The 23,720-nt window shown below is 44.1% G+C and overlaps 1 protein-coding gene across 2 annotated transcripts; it reads right to left on the reverse strand.

Annotated features, from left to right (window-relative positions):
* Positions 1-1,571: 1,571 nt before the first annotated feature.
* On the reverse strand, positions 1,572-21,227 carry MELTF (melanotransferrin). Of its 2 annotated transcripts, XM_066326379.1 has the most exons (16): positions 20,848-21,227; positions 18,174-18,328; positions 14,463-14,562; positions 12,892-13,074; positions 12,430-12,586; positions 11,490-11,557; positions 10,636-10,823; positions 10,160-10,340; positions 9,063-9,214; positions 8,556-8,652; positions 7,496-7,690; positions 6,212-6,368; positions 4,002-4,069; positions 3,719-3,906; positions 2,733-2,931; positions 1,572-1,744 (listed from the first exon to the last, which is right to left on the reverse strand). In XM_066326379.1, the coding sequence occupies exons 1-16, from the start codon at positions 20,891-20,893 to the stop codon at positions 1,674-1,676; spliced, it is 2,205 nt and encodes a 734-aa protein (XP_066182476.1). In that variant the 5' UTR covers positions 20,894-21,227; the 3' UTR covers positions 1,572-1,673. The 2 variants fall into 2 exon arrangements, with proteins under 2 accessions (XP_066182476.1, XP_066182475.1); XM_066326378.1 differs by having other exon boundaries at positions 1,572-2,931.
* Positions 21,228-23,720: the final 2,493 nt, after the last annotated feature.

Here is a 23,720-nt window from a genome sequence, read left to right on the forward strand (position 1 = left end):
GATCGGCGGGCGCACTCCGGGCACGGCACCGCCGTGTGAGCCTTAAACACCTTAAACACCTTAAACACCGCCACTCCACCACCGCCCGCTGACAGTGAGGGGAGCCGGGATCGGCGGGCGCACTCCGGGCACCGCACCGAGCGCCAGGCTCTCCTTAAACACCCTAAACACCTTAAACACCGCGACTCCACCACCGCCCGCCGACATTGAGGGGAGCCGGGATCGCCGGGCGCGCTCCGGGCACGGCACCGCCGTGTGAGCATTAAACACCTTAAACACCGCGACTCCACCACCGCCCGCTGACAGTGAGGGGAGCCGGCATCGCCGGGCGCACTCCGGGCACGGCACCGAGCGCCAGGCTCTCCTTAAACACCCTAAACACCCTAAACACCGCGACTCCACCACCGCCCGCCGACACTGAGGGGAGCCGGGATCGCCGAGCGCACCCTGGGCACGGCACCGAGCGCCAGGCTCTCCTTAAACACCCTAAACACCTTAAACACCGCCACTCCACCACCGCCCGCCGACACTGAGGGGAGCCGGGATCGGCGGGCGCACTCCGGGCACGGCACCGCCGTGTGAGCCTTAAACACCTTAAACACCGCGACTCCACCACCGCCCGCTGACACTGAGGGGAGCCGGCATCGCCGAGCGCAGGCGGGGCACGGCACCGCCGTGTGAGCATTAAACACCTTAAACACCCTAAACACCGCGACTCCACCACCGCCCGCTGACACTGAGGGGAGCCGGGATCGGCGAGTGCACTCCGGGCACAGCACCGCCGTGTGAGCATTAAACACCTTAAACACCTCAAACACCGCGACTCCACCACCGCCCGCTGGGACACTGTCTCATCACCCTTTCTGTGAATTCCTCCTGCTGCCCAGCCTGAACTCCCCGGCACAGTTTGAGAGTACGAGTTCTGTGAGTGTGTTCTCTCGTCCTGTCACGGCCTAGGAGGTGAGCCCCACAGGCAGCACCCTCCTCTCAGGGAGGGGTAGAGCGGGATAAGGGCACCTGGAGCCTCTGCCAGCCCAAACACCCCCAGCCCCCTCAGCCACTCCTCACGGAACTCCAGACCCTTCTCTGGGTATATCCCAGCAATTGAATGTCCTTCCTGGACTGAGGGGCCCAGGAGTGGACACAGCGTTCAAGGTGTGGCCTGACCAGTGCCAAGTGCGGGGGACAGTCACTGCCCTGAGCCTGCTGGCCGCACTGTTCCTGACACAGGCCAGACAGAATGCCACTGGCCTTCCTGGGCACACACCAGCTCCTGTTCAGCTGCTGTTTCGTAACTGACCAAAAGCACAGGGAGAAGAAACAGCGGGGGCCACGGCTGGGCACAGTTTGCCAGCAGTCATGGGCTGGAGTCCTGGGCACTGCTCCCTGCACAGACACACTCACCCCACCAGGCACAGACACACTCACCCCACCAGGCACAGCTGGGGTCTGTGTCCCACTGTGTCCCACTCCAGCCCCAGTCACTGGGAGCAACAGAACAGTGAAAGGGAAAGGCAAATCAATGTTCATGTCCCAGAAAAGCAGTAGTTTAGCTACCAGGCTGGTTAAAGTGTGATTAGTTCTCATGTTTATTTGGTATTTTCATTTATTCACATGATTACTATCTGGCTTTACCAGGTTTTTATTACACTACATGTCTGTTCATCCCAGGATCATAAGGTGGTCTCTGAAGTCAGGAGGACAGTGCCTGCCAGCAGCACAGCAACATCTGTGGTTAGTGCAGCTATGGATAAAACTAAAACCTGAATGCTACAGCCAGTAGAAATGGCTACTCAGAAGTGAAGTACTTTGTTTCTCCTACAGCAAATACAAGTTTCATGCACAAGGCACTCAGGATTGCCCATGTGGAAGGAGGACAGTCATGAGGTTCTTGATGAAGGCTGCATCAAACTAAAAATCACAGGACATCTTTGGCCAGCCATGAGAGCACTAGGTGTGGAAAGTCAATAAGCTGAGTGAATGCTCCCATTTGGCTTTGTTCTTTTCTCTGTCAAAGGGTAGTTCCCCTTCCAGTCTCTCTGGGCTTCTTTTTCATCCATTAGGAAATTAGGACTTTAGAAATTCCCCCTAATTCCTTCTGCTGAAAGGTAGAAGACTTTGTCCATGGCAGTCCAGCGACTGATCTCTGTTCACAGCCTGTCCATTCTCTGTGCACTTACCTCTGTGGCAGCGGAGCTCAGGAGAAACAGGGTGGGATGGATAAAGCAGGGATGTGGAGTCTGAACATAACCAGCCAGGAGGCCACTAGAGAGAGAATTCACTAGACCAGAGTTTTGATACTGCCTTCCAAGAAATTCTTCTACAGGTCAGAAAATCAGTATCCATCCAACAGTTCTTGGGAATCCTGGGTGCTTCAATATCAGCAACAATGGCAGAGATGCTCCAGACTGATCTTGTAAACCATGTTGATACTGTATTGCTGGTTTCTGCCCCAAATTCCACCCCATCCACACAGACAGGGGCAGATTCCAGCCCTACCCCACTCCCTGATGAGCAGATGCTGTTGGCACTTGCCCTGCAAAGAGGCAGGAAGAGGCATTCACAGGTAGCACAGCATGTTATCCAGACAGCAGCTTTTCTGAAGAGAAGGTGGCAGGGCAGAGGTGACTGGAATTTCCCACTTGGATTGTGCTAGTCCAAGCTTTGTATCTGACATAAAATAAGCAGGGGAATGACAGTAGCCATGAGTGAGTATTGTGTTATCTTATTACCCGCCCCAGAGCACTGGGGTGTTTGCATCCCTTCCAGGGACTCGATATATTCACTCCCCAGCCATTCTCTGTACGTTCTCCTCTCTTCTACTGGCACAATCCCAACAGCAGAATCCTTAAAAATCAAGTCTTTTCCCTGAAAAGCTGAAGAATCAAACATTTTGAATCCATTTCCATTGCTGCTATTTCCAAAGTAGACCTGAAAGTAATGAAAAATTCTCAGCATTTTGCAAGATGAAGTGCCACATTCCTGTCATACAACATGAAAGATGACAGGAACCATTTTGTAGATGAAAAATTCATACACAATTGCAGAATCTCTCTTACGCATTTGCTTTTAGATGCTCCAGTAGACCAGATACAAAATTCTGCCACCGGCAATTACCAGAACAGCATTTGTAATTTTGTGGGTTTAGTTACTATCTGGAAAAAGAGCTGTAATTTAAAAAAAAATTCTCCTGCCTCTCTATTGTTATGCAATGTAGGGCTTGGCTGCCCAGGAGTTACAGACATGACTGAAGCCTAGCATGGAGATAGAGGAACCTCGCTGTGGCAGCCAAGCACACTCTGCCTGCATGGTTTAATCACGTACTTGGCTGCAGCATAAACAAACCCAGCAAAGTTCCACTGCATTCCCAGGAAAATTCCAGAATGGAAAAGCATTAGCACATACTCTGTTTCTTGTACGCCTCAAAGTAATGCAGAAATGGAGGAAAGCCATGGAAAAACACCTTTACCTCCAGGGAAATTACTACTGCAACCAGTGGCTGGGCAAAAAGTTGAAATCCCTTGTGCAGCAGGGTGGTTCTACTGGGTGAGTTACATGGGTTGCACTTCACCTTCTCTGTCACACTCCCAACAGGGCTGTGCACATGCTGCCAGTGCCATGAGGCATGATATGGCAGCATGGTCCTGTTGTCTTCATCCTTGGACTGCATAAGACTATATATAATTCCCCCCCCCCAAAATAAATGAATTATTAGTACCTGGGCTCTGTCCAGTAGTCCATATAAAGCAAAAACATTGACATCTGGGTGAACCATAACAGCCTGAGCTGGCACCTGAGCCAGGTGACAATTGGCAAACTGGGTGACTTCAGCACGGGCACCATTTGGACACAGTAACTGGAAATCACTGGACTTCAACTGTTGGGCCCAACTAGCAGTGTTTTTACCTGAAAAAAAGAAACTGGTCATTGTCATGCAATTAATGCTTTAGAGCAAGGAAAAATAATTGAATTATAATAAAGAGACATATAAAACTAGGTACCATCTGTGTTCTCAAATACTGTGGAGTGCTTCACAAAGGCCACGTCCCCAGAATCCTCTACCAGGCACCTAAAGGAAGTCAAAGATATAAATGCCTTCAATTCAAAGCATCTTCATGTGAACTACATTTTTATAAATAACTTTTTAATAATAGGTTTGGAATGCAATTTTTTTACAGGCATTCCTGCAAACAAAGGTACTGGACTCAAAGTTAGTAAGTAAAACCAGGGAAATTTAGCACCTTAGATGGAGAGAAAAATAACAAAATATTAAAAAAAAATTCTGAATGACAAATTTCAAGAGTGGAATAGAAGAGAAAAAAATCATTAAAAGCAGTGTGAAAAACAACAAAAAAAGACCAGTATTAGATGCGTAAAGAAATAGAAGATCTATTATGTGATACTCAGTGCAGCATTTGAAGCCCTGTACATTGGAGATCTCTAGTTAATCCAACTGCCATTTCTAAGGATATTGTTCCAGAACTAAGTTCAGTTTCTTCTAATTTTCTGAAGCAGAAGTAGCCCAACATGCCAAGGGACCCTAAAACCACCTCCTCTCCTATGTAGCTTATTCTGTAAGGGTTTTTCTTAGAAGCATTTCCTAAAGCAAAATAATGAAACCAATGAAACAGATGTAAAGCTGTAACTGTGCATGGCTTATGCAGTACAAAATACAAGGGAAAGTTAATACGGGTAACAGTTACCAAAAATACATATATTTCAATTGCACCTAGTTTAACATCAACAGTTCTTATCAAAGGTGGTAAGTCATGATGTTGCTGATACTGTCATGCAGAGAACAAAGACTCTGTGGGCCTCTTCAGTGCATTTCCTCAGAAAGAGTTTTCCTAGCAGATTTTTCACTACTCTGTGCTGTTTAATTTGCCCCGGGCAGTGGGATATACACAAACTGAAAGGCCTCTCACACCCCTATCAAACTATCTGAAGACAGCCAGAGTTGAAGGAATCCAGAAATCTGAATTTTAAGGCCATATCAATTACCTTCCAGAATTCATTCTTCTTTCAGAGGGGATCACCTAAGTGTCACAGATAGACCTACTCCTACCTTGTAGAGGACTGCACTCCTCCATTTTTTCACCCAAATTCTACCCTTTGAAATTCTTTAAATGTCCCACATCACTCAACGAATTAAGCACCTTCTCTGTTAAAAACAAAAAGTGATCTCCCTACAAAGTTTGACTCTATGGACACTGTTATCAAATGCACAGTCTTAGAATTATAAGCAAGGCTCGTGCAGCCTGTAACAGCATTTGCCACTCATTCATCTGACTGGGAGCTGGCTCTGTTAATCCATGAAGTACAGCAGAGGATCTGGAGTTTGCCTGCAAGGCATGTACCCAGCAGAGCAGCTGGAGTCAACTAAATAGATTTGCAAAAAGTAGTTATCCAAATCTAACACTTCATTATTTACCAGGCAGCTGCTGTTGAAGTCTCCTCCCCTGAAGGAAAAAGCCAACTTTCTGCCAGCTCACCTTCGGAGGTGAAGGTCAGGAAAAGGAAGTGCTCACTCTGTATCTAAGTGTTTCATGCTCTTTGGGTATGGCCTCATTTGTACATGTACACTGTTGCACAAAGTATTCTTCCATTCTATATTATTTCCCCCCCTCTATTCTTAACATACTTTGTTTTGAAGAGGATTTGATAATTTGAACATTGGCCATAGATGTTTGTGCTGTACAGAAATCTACCTTCAGCTACAGCCACCAATGAATCAGACCAGTGAAGGTGCAGGCTCCCCATCCCAAGCCTGTCACTCTCCGCAGACACTTAGAGCAGCCAGATCCTGGCTGCTGGGTGCCTGCTTCCATGCTAGAGCTCCCTAGGGATGGGAGGATGACCTGTCCTTCCAGAGTGGCAGACTCCCTGTCCCACCAGATTAAGGCAAGACTGGAGGCCAACAACAATCGACTTGGTCCTCACAAGGTGGGTGCTCTGTGCACAGAGCACGGGTTGGGCTGTTGGCCACCTGGCTGTCTCCAAGGAAGCTGCAAAGGCTGTGACATGAGTCAGTGTAATGCCTCACACCATACCTGTGTTGGTGAGGACATCTGGGGACACACGTCCCACCTCATTTATGGCACCTGCTGCAGCAACAGTAACCTCTGTCTGTCTGCTGACTGGGATGGAAACCAGGTGTTCCTTGCCTTTTGGCAGGCTGACACACTAGATCACACCAGTAGGTGTCAGTTACCTGAAGGCTCCACTGTAGCTGTAATAACGTTCTTGGCTACTTGCACTGCATTTGTTGTTTCCACTCTCATCTCCAATACAGAGCTGGCAGAGCTTTGCTGGGTAATTGTCCTGCTCAGCTGAGGGGGCACAGCTGGCAGAGAAAAACTCACTCACAGCTGGGGAAAGACAAAAGCAACATAAGGAGTGAAAAGTGTGGGCTCTTCACAACAAAAGTGAGATACAACATCATGAAGTTGTAACCAATGCAGGTTTCAGTACAACAGTGGAAATACAAGTTACAGCTGCCTGACTGAAATTCACAAACTAGAGTTTCTAAAATATTTTTAGAACACTATTTAGCTGACTATGTAACGAAACCACAGAGCTTCCTGGTAGATAGATAAGAAGTAGAATGTGGAGTTCTGTGTTCACATATCTTTTTCTTGTTGTGCTACATTGTTTCATTACCTAATGCAGTTTAAAAATTAATGCAATAAAATCCCAGATAGGGCCGCAGGGATGCATTATCAGTGCTTAGGATGATGGGGTGTGCTGGGGGAGCAGGTAGGGAAGCGAAGGCTCTCCTCTGATGTCTGTGGCAAGCTCTGAGCTCCCAGTGTTAAAAGGACATGGACAGTCTAGAGCAAATAGAGTGGAAGGACAGTAGGATGCTCAGAGGGCTGAAGCACATCTTGCACTTACTAGGCCGACAGCTGGACTTGGTCAGCCTAGAGGTCACACAACTAACAAGGTCTTGCCATCTTAATTACACAGTGGGTTTTTCAGGAAGACAGAGCCAGATCCTTCTCAGTGATGCAAAGCAAAAGGATGAGAAACCACAGACCAAAGTAATGAGAAGGAAAATTCTGATTAGATAGAAGAAATCCTTTGTACCAAGGATGGTCAAGTAGTGGGACAGGATCCAGAGAGGTTGTGTGTAATCTCTGTCCTAGAAGTTACTCAGAACCTGCCTGGACACAGCCCTGAGCAATACAAACTACCAGACCTTTAAGCAGCTGTTTGGACTAGATGACCTCAAACTGTCTCTTCCAACCTAAATCAGCCAATTATTTTGTGATAATGGAAAGGAATGCTTTCGTGCTTGATGCAATATTCTCAGACCCCTCCACTAGTCCAGACTGGTGGCAAACTTAAAATTTCTAGTCATTATATTAAAAACCCAATACCCCTTCACAAACAGATATGATTAATACAGAGCTATGAAATATCAAAAACACTTCTCTAATTAAAGTTTATCATTAATCTATTACTATCTTTTTGGTATGTAATGCTGTTGTCTTACCTTGAGGAATATTACAGTCTCTGTTCTTAATAATCCCCCTCTTAATTAGTATACCAATGGGAATATTCCATCCAGCATTTCTCCCCAGTCCTGTGTGGCAGGACTTCTTCCCTCTCAGGTCACTGATGGTGAAGGCATTGGACTGATTTCGTTTCACTAACACCACAGCATAGTATGCATTGCTGCTGTCATCAGCTTGTAAAATAAAATATAAAAAAATTAAAAAAAAAAATATATATATATACACATATATATATACAACACGTTACAGCTTCCCTTGTGCATTCCCAAGCTTAGTGATCATCTCTGGATCCATTACACTTATATGGTGATAACCTTAATTGCACCAACAATCTGCTAGTCAGGCAGTATGGATGTACATGGAATTACTCTTCTCTTCTACTACCTCACACTGCTGCTTTCACCTCTGCTCTGTAAGCTGGTACTCCTAAACACCTGAGCTGAATAATCTACAGACAAGATGATGAAAGTGTTATTGTTCCAACCAGCTCTTATAAATATATTCCTCTGAAAAACAATGTTTGAGGCATAAGTCAGCAAATCTGCTTCAAGAAGTTATTTTTATGTGAAAACTTCAAACCTCCATTAAGACTTCTATGAGTTTTGCAGCAAATTTAAACTCTGCCTTAGTGACACTGTCAACACAATCCCTCTTTTAACCAATGACTCTGAAGCAGCCACACTGACAGGAAGAATTTGCTTCTAACTAGAATCTACTGTGCAATTTCTGTATTTTTGCTTCTCTTAAAAGTATTTTGATTTTGTGAATACTAATTTCTTCCACTGAATTTTTTCTTTCAGGATTCAAAAAACAATTGAAGAGGTACAAGACTCAAAATTGCCAAAGACTCAACCTGGTCCTGCAGCAGGACAGATCATCTCATATCAAAACCGTATCATTGATATGAAGGTAATAATTCTTATTTCCTTTGCAATCAGCTTTCCCAGGTGGGCTGGGAACAAAGGACTGTGCTTTCAGTTCTGCTTTCAAAAGACCTGGAAAATTGAAGCCAATATTTATGTTTCTGGATCTTCTTACCAGAGTAACTTTCTCCAGCAGCTGGCACAAGGCCATATGTCTTCCCAGCTGTGTAAATATCAGCTCCACGCAGAACTACAGCATCACTTTCCTTTTTCTGAAAAATAAAATATAGGATTTCTGTGAAAAAAACCCAGCATGTACTTTCCCTGCCACAGTGACAATACCTTTATGGTCACACCTGTGGCACCTTGAAGGGCAAGGCTTACAGCAAAAGAGCATCACACTGCTAAAGAAAACCTCCCAAAAGTGTATAAATCATCATCAGTGAAACATAGACAGGAGATTGCACACACAGACTTGAGTTAGATGGGGAACAGTGCCCTCATCACAGCCAAATATCATCAGGGTTCAAGCTCATCCAGACCATTTGAGCTACAGATAATCTCCTTGAAATCCAGTGTTCCTACTTGCCACCAAAGTGAGTGCACAAATCTAACCCCACCTCCCCAGCAGTGAGCAGCTCCCGTTCATTTGGTTTATGGCACAAGGATTGTAACAGCCTACCTGGATCAGCTCCATGCACTCTTCCTTTGTATTGGCTGAAATACACTGAATTGCTGGCTTCAAATTCTTTTGTCTAAAGGCAACAGCCATTTCACCACATTTCCAAATCTCCTCAGTGGATACAACACACCAGTTCAGGCTTTCCGGCATTGCTGCACAAAATTGAAAAGCAAATGCTACATTCACTTTCTTTGCAACACACAATGAGGATTCACACTGCCCACTGTCACACGTGTCCCATACATGTTATTAAAAATATTTGCTTCTCTGTTGCTCCCTATCCCTTCAGCCCAGACTTACACCTGACCAGGAACCAGGGCACTCCCTGATGAGCAGTTATGTGCACACTGCAAACCTCTCTGTAGCAAAGGAACAGCAATCCCTACAATTACTGATCATTAAACCCAGCTATAATACATTAGTTGAGTGCAGTAAAAAGTCACCATGAGCACAAGCTTCCTCACATCTGACAGTCCAAGAGCACTGCCCAGGAGAGACGAATCAGGAAGGTGAAGGGCTTTGCCACAGCACAGATCACATCTAGGAAGCTCAGTTGCCAGGATTTTTAAGCTTCTTAAGGCAAAGATTCTTTCAACTTGTGTTTCTGACTTTCCCAGAATGCATATCAAGTAATTTCTACTTTCTTCTGATAGCAGAAAAGACCATAATACTTCAGTAATGAGCAACTGAGGGTTTCCTTCAGCTTATGGAGGAAATCCTCTGCTGGGAATCCATTCATCCATTTTTACAGACTACATGGGGATTTGTGCAGCAGCACATTATTATTTCCCCTTGTCAGCAGGTAAGAAATTAAAGGCAGCAGCAGCAGCTTACCAGATTAATGCCTCTCATACACCAAGAAAGGGTAGAAAATGCCTGCATCTTACAACAAAAGTTGGCAAATTTGCACAGGAAAATGTTCTACCATGCAGTATTGAGTCTAGGTCAAAAAGTGAGTTTTGCCCATACTCAAAGATCAGACAGGCATCTTGCCATAACACTCCAAGAGTGAGAAGGAAATAAAGCAGAATCAAGATGATCTGTGTTGCCAGCTATCTTTTTTCTTGGTTATAAAGAAGAAACTACCGACAACTTACTGTTGGGGTTGCAGCTCAGAGCTTGCATGGCATGAAGATACTCATCACCCAGCCATGCCTGGTAATTCTGAGCTGTGATTGCAACAAGCTCTGTGGTGGCATCTCGGAACAGAAGATTTTGGGCACCGTAGACTGCAGAGTCAAACATCTGAAACTTGGCGCCCTCCCCATTAAATCTTTGCTGAAATGTTAAAGAAGAAAGAAGCGCCTGTCATGCATTGCTCTATCTGGGATGTGTGACATCCCATACCCCTTCCAACCCCGCAGAGCCAAAGCTGCTCAGATATCCCACTTTCAGTTTAGCTGAGAGAACCCTTCTAAAACACAAAGGGACAGTGAAGGGACAGTGAAGGGACAGTGAAGGGACAGTGAAGGGACAGTGAAGGGACAGTGAAGGGACAGTGAAGGGACAACGAACGGACAACGAACGGACAACGAACGGACAACGAACGGACAACGAAGGGACAACCTCCTACCTGTCCCTGGTTTAGGAGCCGGAAGAGAACTGTCCCATCTGTGTCTGGCCGCACAACCACGGCCCGAGCGGGGACTCGGGCCAGGTGGCAGCTTCTCCACTCGGTGACATCAGCTCTTTGGCCATCGCGGCACAGCAGCTGGAAGTCCCGGGAGCGGAAGCCCTGGGCCCAGGAGAAAGGGCTCCTCCCTGAAAGCAGACAGGATGCGCTTAAGGAGTCAGCTGGGGCTTCTGGCTCCAAGCCTGCTCTAAGCCTCACTCGCACGTGTGGAACAGAACACACATCTCCTGAGCATCTCTGAACTATTCCTAATGTACAGCACATCCTGTGCATCTTTGTGGTCCTTCAGTCCTGTAACATTTGTGAGACTGCTCTCAGCTGTACTGGAGTCTGCAGCACTATCAAGAGCACCCCTAGTTTAGGATCATGTACAACATTTTTTCAGGTTTTTTTCCCCTGGGTCAGCAGGTCCATGATATTAAAGCAATGTTATGCTCAGGGTAGTATTCACATCGTGCCAGATAGGGCAGATTAACTCTCTCCTAGTTTCCACTGAATTCCTTGGCAAGCTGGAGCAATGTAACAGCCCGAGTCTATATAAAAAGAGTTTTCTACTGTTGAAGGTCTCTTTCCAGAAGCAGTTTAAGATTCCACTTGAAACTATCAAGCATTTTAAAAAATAATCTCGATCTCCTGGTGCACACCTCAGACGGTACATCTGTTTTCACTATTACAGCAATTTTTTGCTGATTCCTCAATTCAAAATACATCAAAGATTTGATATTATAGTGTCATTACAAACACTGTATTTCAGACCTTGCAGCCATTATTCAACAAGCTTCGGAATTACTCACCATCTGTATGTTCAGGCACTGTGCTGTGCTTCACAAAAGCAACCTCTCCATCATTTTCAGCCAAACACCTAATAAATATAAATCCAAGCACAAAGATGCATTATAAAACCCCTGTGCTCTGGCCACTGCCAGCTGACAGCCTGAGGGCTCTGCACTCCATTCCATCAGCCACAGACACTGACCTATTTCCTTGTGCTGAGAGTTTTGCTCAAGGCAGAGACTAGTGGCTGTTAGAGCATGAAGTAAACTATCATTGTCATTTGGTGAATATGAACAACATGCTCAGTGCTGCCTGGGACGAACACCATGACCTTCTTTGTTCAGGACAGTTCTGTGTCTAAGGCAGTCACACAATCCTCTGGGGAATATGCAGGAAGGAGCAAGTGTTTCTCACAAGCAAATTCTTCCCTTGTTAATGCTATGACTCGGGGACTGGGAGCTGCAACATAGCACACAGATGGGAAGGAGGAAAATAAAGATTGGTGTGCAAAAATGGAGGCCAGAGCAACTCAGTAATTCAGAGCAGCTGAGGCAGGATAACTGAAATAGCCAAGTAGGGCATCAGTTCAGCTCTCAGGCTCCAAGGATCACCAGGTTTTACTGGGAAGGATAAGTCAGTAAAGAAGTCAGTAAAGCTTGCTGAAACACTCAGATTATGTCAACAGCTGCTGAACAATGCAAATAGCAGTGGGCTTTCCCCACCCAACATATGTATTAAATATCCATTTGGTTTAATATTCAGGTACTAATACCTGAATAGTGGGTTAGGAATTACTTTTGGTAAGTCAGGTTAAAAGAATGGCTATCCTAACAAAACGATAGATTTTCTAACAAGATCAACTGGAAGCTCTGTAGCTTCAGTTTCCTGTCAGTGAGGGCTGAACCTGATGACTGTGGAGAGGGTACAGCAATAAAAAAAATAGACAGACATGATGTTTACCTGAAAGCCCCACTGTAGTCATAGTATTGCTCTTGGGAATTCGGTTCACATTTGTGCTGTCCTTGTGAGTCCCCTATGCAGAGCTGACAGAGTGATTCGGGATAGTTCATACCATTTGCTCCAGGAACACAGCTTGCATTGAAATAGTCACTTACAGCTAAATGCAAAATTAGAATGAGGCATTTTTAGCAATGAACAAAACAAGATCAATTTCATTTTAACACATCCACACAGTACATCTCTAAAAAGACCCAGAAGGCACAAGCTATTTTCTTCTCAAAAGATAGTTTCCACATTTAAAAAACTCAAAACCCTGCATCAGACCTACATTAGGATCGTAGAAGAAGCATCAAAGTCAAAGACCAAAACAGCAGCTGAGTCACAGATTTCTGTACACACACAGAGGGTGCCAAGAGCATTGGGAGAGCTTTGCTGAAGAGATCTTTGCCCTGTAAGTCTTGCCTTTTGGAAGGTCACATCCCATTGCTGCCAGGCGCCCAGTGTCAGTGAGGTACCCCACTGGCACGTCCCAGCCTGCAGTCCTGTTGATGCCGGTGTGACAGGAGCGCACACCCTTCAGGCTGTTGATGGTGATGTTGGAGCTCCTCCTCACCACAGCCACAGCATAATAGGAAGTTCCAATTTCTGCAGCATAGGAAGAAAGAGAAGCAACCTAAGTACCCTCACAGCAGCATTACGGTGATATACACTGATTTTTGGACTCTTGTGCCTGCCCTACCCACAAGGAAGTCACTGTGTTCTCATCCTTACTGAGAACCTGCAGACTGTGAATCAATGTACCCTGTGATTTTTTTAATGTGAATTGCCAGTCCACAGGCAATCTGCTCTAACTTCGGTGGTCACTCTGCTTTGAAAGTGAGGTTCCTTTCAGGAAGAAGTTTTCTGTGACTCTAGATATATTTGGACTGCATTGAAACCAATGTAATTTACTCCCCAGTAGATCTTAATTTTGTTACAACAGTGTCAAATGATGTCTCTGGTGCATCACAGCTGATTTCATTCTCTTTGTTTTACAATTTAATATAACTCAGTGTCAAGAGCTGAGGGTTTGAAATAATCATAAGGTCATTCAATATAACTTTATTTAGATTTAGAAATTTTAATTATTTAGAAACCACTAAATTTCTTCCACTTTTCTCTGATTTGAGCTCATAGCCTGACTAACGGAGATAGCCTCTGGATCCTGAGGCACATTTGGTCCTGAGAAGCCAAAGCAGAGGGCCCTCACCAGTCATGATACGTTTAACGGGGTGGGGGGTTGCTGCAGATGATCCAAGATCCTATGGACTGACCTCAACAGCCACTTCTGCTGATACCTTTGGCCAGGTAACACTAATGCCCATCTACAAACAAATCCAGCTTCATCTCACAATGGAGTGTGAGATTGTGAGCTTCATCTCACAATGCTGTCCCAGCATTGCCAGCAAACTGCTTCCAAATCTCTCTCTCCCCTTGCAGCTTAAAGTCAGGGGGGGATCATCCAGCTCTGAACTGCACAAACATGTTGATACCGAGCCCTTAGCCAGGATGACAAGTCACCACTGAATTATTGTCTTTGCCTTGAAAGGAACTCAAAGCTTAAGGTCACCCAGACAAGAAGGAGAACCTGGTACTTCCTTTCTTCCAGCAGGCAATCATACATTAGTAAAACCAAAATCTAATTATTCCAATGTATAGGACTGAGAGATAAACCTAGTGACTTATGCTTAGCAATTCATTAATCTGAAAAGTACATCATAGAGAACACAGAAAACAGAAAGACAGTAAAAAACAAACAAAAACCAACCCAACAAACTTATTACAGGAACAGCTACTCTGACCCGAATGCTTCAGGACTGACCCAACCACAGCCCTGTGTCTCCTCTCTCCCCAAACTTACAGGCAGGAGCAACCACGAGGGAACCTGGCCACTCCCACTCACCACTCTTCAAGAAGACTCCAGATAAAATGCAAACAGTAAGGTGCTTCTTATACATTTCACGTAATCTAAAAGGTATTTAGTCAGAATATACCTTGATCATATACTTCCCCGACCACAGGTTTCAGACCGTGCTCCTTTCCAGCCTGGAAAATCAAACGGCCGTCCAGGGTCACTGCATCTGCCAAGTTATCCTGTGCAGACACAAGGGCAGAATACATGTTAAAGCTTCATTATCAGTAGTTATCAACAACCAGGGTACCCATGCATTTAGAAGAGGCCCTTAGTTAATATGCATTTGTGTTTTCTTTTTTCCAGTTATTTCAAAGGCACACAAATTTCTGAACAACTCTTACCAAGAGGGATTTTAGACCTTCCAAACTGCCTTCCTGCGGATGCAATGCAGAAACCAGCCCTGCACAATGATGGCTTCACTAATCTTAACAGTTCAAAAGAACCTTAGAAATGGAGGCTGCAGCTCTCTGCAGGATCTTAAAGCCCAGTTTAAAGTGCAATTCGAAGTTTTATTCACCTCTGTAGCTAGTGCCCCAAAGCTTGAAGATTTAAATAAAATAGATACATTTTTAGATCATACACAGATAGTTCAAAATAATATATTTTGAGGCTATAAAATCTGAATGCCAAAGTGCACTCCAAAGCACGCTTAGGGCCTGCTGGCTTACAGCTCAGCTCAAGCCAGACCTGCATTTTGTGAGTGGGGAAGCAGGTGGCAACGGGTTCCTGAGAAGAAGGAGGAAACAATCTAAAAAGACTGTTCAAACTGGGAGAATACAAATCTGAGGCATCCCCTTTGAGGAAGGTGTCCAACAACACCACATATTTTCTGTTGACTATAACACCAAGCTTGCTGGGATCCTGCTACAGCTGCAGGGTTGCTCTGGAAAGCACAGGACAGGGGTTCCCCCAGCAGCAAGGCCAGGAGAACTGCTGTACACACCCCTGGCAGCAGAATCAGCTCCCACTGTGTACAGAACCTATGGGAGCCAGGAGAGGGCATTTCACACTGAGACAAGACACTGCCTAGTGTGGCATTTTGCATTTCTCAGCTGATTCCAAGTTTCTTATCAGTTTGCTTAACCTCCACTTTGGCCCTGGAGGGGGTCATTTAGTTTCTCCATGCCTTGGGAGCTTGCAAAGCACTGGTCAGGGCAGGGCTAGGACCACCTAGCACACCCACAGGCTGAACCACTTAAAGAGCTTGAACATTTTTTAAGTGATCATGTGAGAGAGCACAGGTAATATGCCAATGTTGATATCTAAACCATGAAGTTGCCATATCATTCGCAATCTTTTACTTGTTTGGCTTGAAGAAGAAAAAAGATGATTTCCATAAACTAGCTGAAATAACAGATGTCCTGAGAGTTGCTTCTCATGAATGAGAGCTGAACAAATCCAAGGGAACCTGAAGCAGACTTGGGGTTGGGAGATACTTGCATCGTAAAGAACAGACACAATCTTTCTGAATAACTGGATGTAATTTTCCACTGGTCAGGGTCAGAGCACAGGACAGTGCAGGAATCAAATATAACCTGTTGTTTAAGAGGGACATCTGACAGCAGAGGAGGTGGGAGTTGGAAGGCTCTTACGCTCAGGGAGGACAAAATGAGCTTCTAGAACTGGTGGTGAACCGAAAGTAGAGCAGATAAAATGGAAAGGGCTGGCCACAGAAACCATGAAGTAGGTCATATGGCCGTATTCTCATAGGAAATATTCCTATTTCATAGTAAATAGCACTTTTCTGACTGAAAAGCTGAACCTTTGAGTTCTGTTTAGACCCAAAGCCTCTGATAAATAGCTTTTATAAAAATAGCTCACAACAAAAATTGTTGAATTTAACATGAATTAGTTTTCAGGCTACAGATCTCTCCTTTAAATGACACACAATTATTGCTGAGGTGACATATCAACAGCAGTGTGGGCATTTTTTTTCCAGCGTTTGCCAGTAAGTTTAGCAAATGCATGGGACTCACCTACAATTTTTTAGTACATATACATGTGATGGCAATTCTTCATTATTTTCAGAGAAAGCTTATTTCTGTGCATCACAACATTTGAGAATTACCTACTTAAGTGTTGTAAAGACCTGCTGAAAATCAGCTCTGGTCACATTAAATATTGTCAGGTTCCCTAGTTAAATATTTAGGTATTTCCTAATTTTTACATACCTTCATTCAAAAAGGTATTTTCCTTTATCCATGTGCTAACACATTCACAGGTCTAAGTCCAAGTTATGCACTGTTACAAAACAGCATCTGCCTCTTGAGCCACTATGTCCTGCTCCCTTCTTGGCCTCAAAGATCAGAGTTCAGTGCAGATGCCAACTCAGGGATTCTACACAGTCCTACGCAGAGTAGGCCAGCTTGAATATTTAGTAGATTATTAGCACAAGGGGGAAAAAAACCAAAAAGGAGATCTAAAGGACAAAGTCTTGTCTGAAGTCTTACAGTGAAAATTCCTTTAATCATAAAGCAACTTACTCATGCTGTCTGCCTGCCTGCTATTTCCAATGACTTTCAAATGCAATTCTGTGAGCTCTGTATTTCAGAAGCAGACTCATCAGCCCTTTATATAACCTGCTTTGCAGAGTCTAACAGGCCCCTCTGTGCAGTGCAGCAATCAGCCAAGTGGTTTGGGGAAGATCTGACATTAGAGAGTCCTGACTAATCCCAAGGTAAGATCCACATCTCCAGTGTATCTGCTCTCAGCATTCTCCAATACAGTCCTGACACCCTTGCTCAAGAACAGTATTTATCAAGAGGCAGTGAGGTGGTCTTAGGAGTCAGACAACCATTTTGCTTTATTGACAAAAATTTCAACATATCAGTTTTTGAAATCTGTTTCTTTTTTCTAGCCACACAATCATCTGCCTCATCTCCCTTGAAACTTTTCTTTCAGATCTCCATTCCTTGCTCTGAACCTCTTGTCTTTGACAGGCTGCATCTCCACAGAAACCTGGTACTCAAGGCATATCTACAAGAACATTATTTATTACCACAGCCAGCCAGCCTTCCCTTCCCCCAGCCTCTGCCAGTGATGACAGCCATGATTACCTGTCTCCACACTTCTTCCAACATCCACTTTTTACCTCCCACCCCCGCCAAAGGAGGGAATTATTTTACATACATCATTTTGCAAATTCTCATGTTCACAGTCTTTAAAACCTTCCCCAGAGGCATGCTCTTTTTGGAAGCTGAGCACACTCTGGGCAGCTGATTTAATACAGTTTAATACAGAGGTTTGCCCTTTGCTCACCCCACTTGCTGCTTTGCCTCTCTCTTGTAGTCAGTATTGGGAGATTTGATTTGATTACACTCAGCTCATCTCTTTATATAGCAATTTCCATAATAAAACCCTGGAAGTTTCATCCAGAGGTTATTGAAATACAATCTACTTAGAGGCTAAGCAGCACAGCTTTAACTACTGTCTGCATCTTATAGCTCCATCCCTTCTTAAATATCTGCTAAATAAATCTGACAGAATTCCAAAACCAAAGATTACTATTTGGGAGGAAATATTTAGGACCTTAGCTGTGCTCCTAATGACTATGTGAGCAGCCAACATGATGACATGGGGCCAATTCTGACATTCAAGTTCACATGAATTCTTCTGGGCCTTCTAAAACAAAGATATGCCTTGATTTGTCAGAGCCATGAATGGCAGGAAGCAGAGGGTGAGCTGTCTGGATGGCCACACACTCACCACAGAAACGTGCACCTTGCCAGGGGATTATTATTAGGCACATGGAGAAATTAAACTAATGACACTGGTGTCACTCACAGCTCACCTTGATCATCTGGGTACAGTTAGCAGCTGACCCCCCGGCTGTACACTCCAGAGGGGGCAGGATGCCAGCCTCACTAAAGGCCTTGCTCATGTCATTACACTTGGAAAGTTCTTGCTCAGACACCGTGCACCACCGGACACGCTCCAGGCCAAGAGCTGCAAACACAACACAGGAGAAACTGTTACAGAACACATCAGAGCTTTTGTATCAGACCTTACCATTTAGAGACAAATTTTCATTCTGCTTCTCCCCCCAAACAGGAAAAAATCAGTGCTCACATCACTGTGAGTCCTTAAAGATGATTCCCACTTGCATTCCAGTTCACATGAATACTGAAGTTTTTCGGGATTGACCACAAGATCAGACTCAGATACTGAAATCCAATGGCATTTGTTTTTGACATAGGAAATATGGGTACCATGGAATAGGTCACGGCATCCAGACTGTTCTAAACACCTTGCAGAATACACCATCTTAATCAAGTTTAAAGCACGTGAAATTATTATTTAAAATGATATGCTACAAAACCAAAGAGACTGTCCACAGATAACTCTTGTCTCAAGTATTGCTAGTTAGCATCTGGAATCCTGCACCAGCCCGTATTGGTCTGAATTAAAAAAGCAACCTGAGGTGCTCAAAAGCCTTGCCACTAGGCTTATTATGAAAACTAGAAAAGTAAACTTGGCCCTTCAAAACAGTCTTTCATAAGAGGTCATAACCACAGTCAGGAAAAGGGGAGGGCAGAGCCATGAATGAAAAGACTCAAGTTGAGTAGTGGAGATTTCCATTAATTAGCAAAGAAAGGTGCCTTTCAGCAGCCCCAAACGTCACCCTCCTAAGTGCCAGAGCTACAAACACTTGGTTGCTTTTGTAGGGAGATGTCATCGTGCGCAGACAGCGCGGTGAAATGGAAACGCAGGCGTGGGTGACTCTGACAAACAGGCACTGTCATTTTCGTAAGCAGGGACACAACATTCCACTGCTTGTCTACAATTTCCATTTTTAAGTTGGAGTCTGCTGTAAACCATTTATCATGTGGTTTTCTAATACCTCTAACTGGCCCTCAGCTTCCCCCCCAGTGCCACGCAGCTGAGATGCCCCATCTGACAGTGCAAGTTAAAAATGACTCCGTTAGTGCCCGACAGTGCTCCCTGCACATCTTCTGACTTAGTGGCTGCAGACTAAACAAGACTGTTGATGCCAAAAGATCCAAAACTGAAACACTGGGTTTGGCTTCTGTTCCTCTGCGACACAGAGCCAACTCTACTGCTGTCAACAAATATTAAGTCAGACTTGGAAAGCTTACAGGAAGCTTTCATGGCAGCATATGCCAGTAGAGGGAGAAAAAACTGCCCACCTCTGAGTTGCAGGAATTCTGAGAACCAAGAAGGTTGGAAGAAAGGCACAACAGGTCATGGTAAAAATACACCTCACAGAAACTTAATGTTTCGACTACCTCGTCTGTCGGGGTGAAATTTTCACCATTCATTCTTTGGGACCGGAAGAAAACCCCTGATTTTCATTTTGGGGTTTTCTTTTTATAAACATAAGCAAATAGAAATTAAATTGGAGAGTCAGCATCTCAGTGTGTAGGTACGCTAAGTGCCATTTTTCAGCCTCAGCATTCTGATTTTAGATATAGACACACGGGGGTAAAGCATGAACTGTATGAAAAAAGTCATCAGCCATATACCGGAAACATAAAGATAATTTAGCTCTATATTTCAGCCAAAATAGTGAAACAGCATGTATCTGCTGTTTTTTCCTCACTCATCAAAACCAAGTCTTTATTGGTCTCTTTCCAAATTGCTGAATTTTGTTGTTAGAGGGAAGTCAGATCTGGGCAATATCCTGGCTCCTTCCTTACAAGTTAGCCCATCTGAAATGGGCTTGAGCATAGGCAAGGCCTGCAGTTAGCTTCTCTTCCTACTGCCAAGGAAAACCAGCTTAAAACATCAGGTCAGTGTCTGAACCCAAGTTTATTCTCAATTTTGGCTCTTCTGTATATCAGCAGATATATATAAAGACTGAAATGGCAGAAGCTGGCAACTTCCATTTGAAATACACTCAGAGTCCTAACACACCCGTAACTATCACTGACAAACATCCCAGTAACTCCTCAAAGTCATGGTACCGCATTGTGTAACATCAGATGGCTATTTATATAGCTACTACTACAGTTTCAAGGGCTTTCAACAGAAAAAAATGAGTAAAAAAAAGGGAAGAAAATAATTAACTAGGACATTTTCTATTTTGAAGCACTGAAGAGTGCTTCAGAAACAACACCTACACCTCTGGTGAAATTAAAAGCACTCACCAATACAATTTGGGAGTGACAGGAGAAAGCCAACACGTTGCACAGAGCATGAGAAGTGACATAAAGCAATTATTTCTATCTTTACAAAGCAAGTGTCATAGAACTGGTCGTTGTGAGAAACAGACACCACTGAACCAGAAATTGATTCAGTATTGAGGAAATACAACATTTGACTGCAAGGAGTCAAGATATACACATGGTGTTCAATACAGCCTTTTCTACTGCTTTTCTATTACTTCCTTCTGTTTATTTTCCTGGCTATACGAGATTAGCCCTGAAGTGCTTCTAGTTTCCTTCTACTCTCTCACATCACACAGAACTCTCATGCCACAGCAAAAGCATTTGTAGGACACTTACCAGCATGAAAGAAGAGAAGACAGAAAATGTTTCTGGAGCTTTTCATCGTGAAAATTTTGGGATCTGTAATTTTTTCAGCCTTCAGAATTCCCAGAGATCAAGGCTCCTGCAAGAGTGGCCTCTCCAGCCTGGTCTTAGGTGAAAATCAGTTGCATTCAATTTCCGTTGCACTTTGTTCAACAATATACCCTGCTTACCTCGGCACACGTCACCTCGGGATGACTACTGGAAAAGAAAGCATGCCTCTCTTCACGCTGCCTCTACACTTGGAAAAAAAACATCAGACCTGGAAATTGCAAAATATCTGAGGCACCAATGAGGTCGCTACTGCCTTGGCTCCACCCACAGGCTTCATTCAATGACCTGCTACACACCACACACAGGAGTGGGGCAGGGCTGTGGAGCCACATCCTCACGCTGAGGTCTGTGTCTTCCCTCTAGGTGGGGCTCAGGAAGCAGGAGGAGATTCAAGGTGGGCAGTTTATCTGGCAGAGTAGAGTCAAGTGATGCCATATTCACAGTATTGTCACAAATTGCATAAAGCCATCGTCAGAAGCCCAGGTTCTAACAACAGCAAAGCCTGTACACTCTACAGCTGGTACAGCACGTGCTAAGTGCACATTTCCTGAAATTCAATAGCAATTGCTGTAAGATAGCTGAATCATTCTGACTTATTCTGAGGTTTAAGAGAAGACCCAGGGAAGATTCTCTCCCAGAAACAATCAAAACTGCTGACAGTAGCTCTGTTAAAAGCTGCTATGAACTTTAGTGTTACTTTCACAGAGCAACCCTCATTTGTGCTGCCCTTTTATTAATTTCTTATTAGTCAATGAACTGCAGCTGCCTGTAACACTTCGTTTAGATAAAAGCCATTGAGTGCTGCTCAGAAACAGAAGGGCTGTGTTGTGAGTCCTCACACCCAGAAAGGCACGAGCTTCGTGCATCCCCCAACAGCCTGCACAGCCCCGAGGGTGGCAGGGTGCCTCCAGCACTCACCTGACTGCAGTTTGGCAGGCTGCTAACTCTAACCCTGACCAGCACCTTTAAGACAACACTGCATCAATTAATTGCTACTTCAAGTTTAGAATTTCAAAAAAATAGAGAATGAAGCCTCCAAACCTTCTTCCCAAACAAAACCTTACTGAACTCTGATCCTGGGCTCCCTAGACTATCTGGAATTAATTGTCCCTTTGTTGTCTTAAGTGTTAAAAAATAACCTGCTGCCACTGGAGTACTTCCAAATGTTTTCACGGACATATTGCTCAGATCCTTCCTATGCCCTTGCTACTTGCCAGACGAACATCTGAAGCCCTCTCTCCCTGATGTTTGCAGAAGGGCTTACATTCATATACAGATGACAAGACCAACACTCGGAGCACCAGCTGCTTAAGACTCAAGGGCAGGATTAGTACGACATGAATCTGGTTCTAGGGCTCTCCTGTGGTTCTTCTGATCCTCTGTGGGAATGGTTCAGAAGGCAGAGGAGCAGCCTTTTCTTACAGGAGGCCTATACCACACACAACCCCCTCTAACAATCACACAAGCACAGTTCGTCAAAATTTAGATAATTTTCCCATTTCATTCTTAACTCTGTGAGTATCTGTGCTTTAAGGAGATAGTAAATTTCTTAACCTTATTTTCAGCACAATCTGGCAAAAATGCAAACAAGGAAATAATATATCTTGCAAAAATAACAGAGCTAACAAATACTTTATCAATTATATGTCTGTATAGGAATTACAAATAGTTGGGTTATCAGGCAAGAAGAAAACCCATGATGCCTTCACTGGGCCAGCAAAAGATGGTGCAGTGGTAATGCATCAGTATGATGCCATTTGGATTTCCTAACTACTCTAGTTTTTAAATTACAAGCCTTTAGCAAAATACATGTATTGTAAAACATGACTCTAAAATACAGAAATTGTACCCAAGAATCAAAGGTATATCAGCACCTGACACTGGGAAAATGAGACCCAGAGAGACACTAAGCAATGCAAAACCCTGACAATTACACAAGATAAGACAACAAGGAGCATCAGGGCCCTCAGAATCAACTTTTCTGCCAGTGCTCAAAAGTAACATGGGAAATGAACAAAACTAAAATTCAAAGCAAATACTCCAGAGTCCTTTGGGTTTTCTTATCTAGGACTTGTTTTCACTGCCACATGACAACTGTGCAAGGTAACCGTTGTGGACTTCAGTCTGAGTGGAGTGTTTGGTGATACCTGGCTACTATATGACAAGTGCCTGGGGACAAAGTTCAGGGACAGCTACTCAGACACTCCAATACCTGAAAGAGCAATTCCTCACAGACCTACTCAGCTGAACAGGGCTCTTTCTGATGGGTTAAAAAAAAAGAGGTAAAAAGAAGTGTATGCAATACAGACATCTCAGATGTGTTTGCAGATTTGATAGAGATTCATATCCTTCTATTTTTTTTAGAGTTGCTCTTTTAAGATGTCTCACAAGACACCTCAAACAATCAGCCACTTTCAAAGAGGGAGAAAACAGTACACTTCTAGCTACCTTAAACATTTATGACATTATTTATCAAAAGCTGCATCAATCCAGTCCATCATGTGCTTTCATGGGCAGGAATTCTCAGAAAGGCAGCACACCCGCTGTCCCAGACCTTGAAAACCAGAAACTCTTTTGGGGTGTGCACCAGCAGCTTTAACTTCCTGTAAGCCACATGAGCATCCCCTGTAACATCAGGAATAATTGTGCCACAAGTTTAAACCTGCTTTTTATGCAGTAACTTCAGTAGCCCCAGTGTTTCTCTAACACCTGATTTTCACTTACAGTCTCAGTCAATTATTCTTAAGTACTACAACACCTGCATTGATCATAATTAAAAACACACTTGACAAATA

Source organism: Sylvia atricapilla, chromosome 10 (genome assembly GCF_009819655.1).
Source record: "Sylvia atricapilla isolate bSylAtr1 chromosome 10, bSylAtr1.pri, whole genome shotgun sequence".
Classification (NCBI taxonomy): domain Eukaryota; kingdom Metazoa; phylum Chordata; class Aves; order Passeriformes; family Sylviidae; genus Sylvia; species Sylvia atricapilla.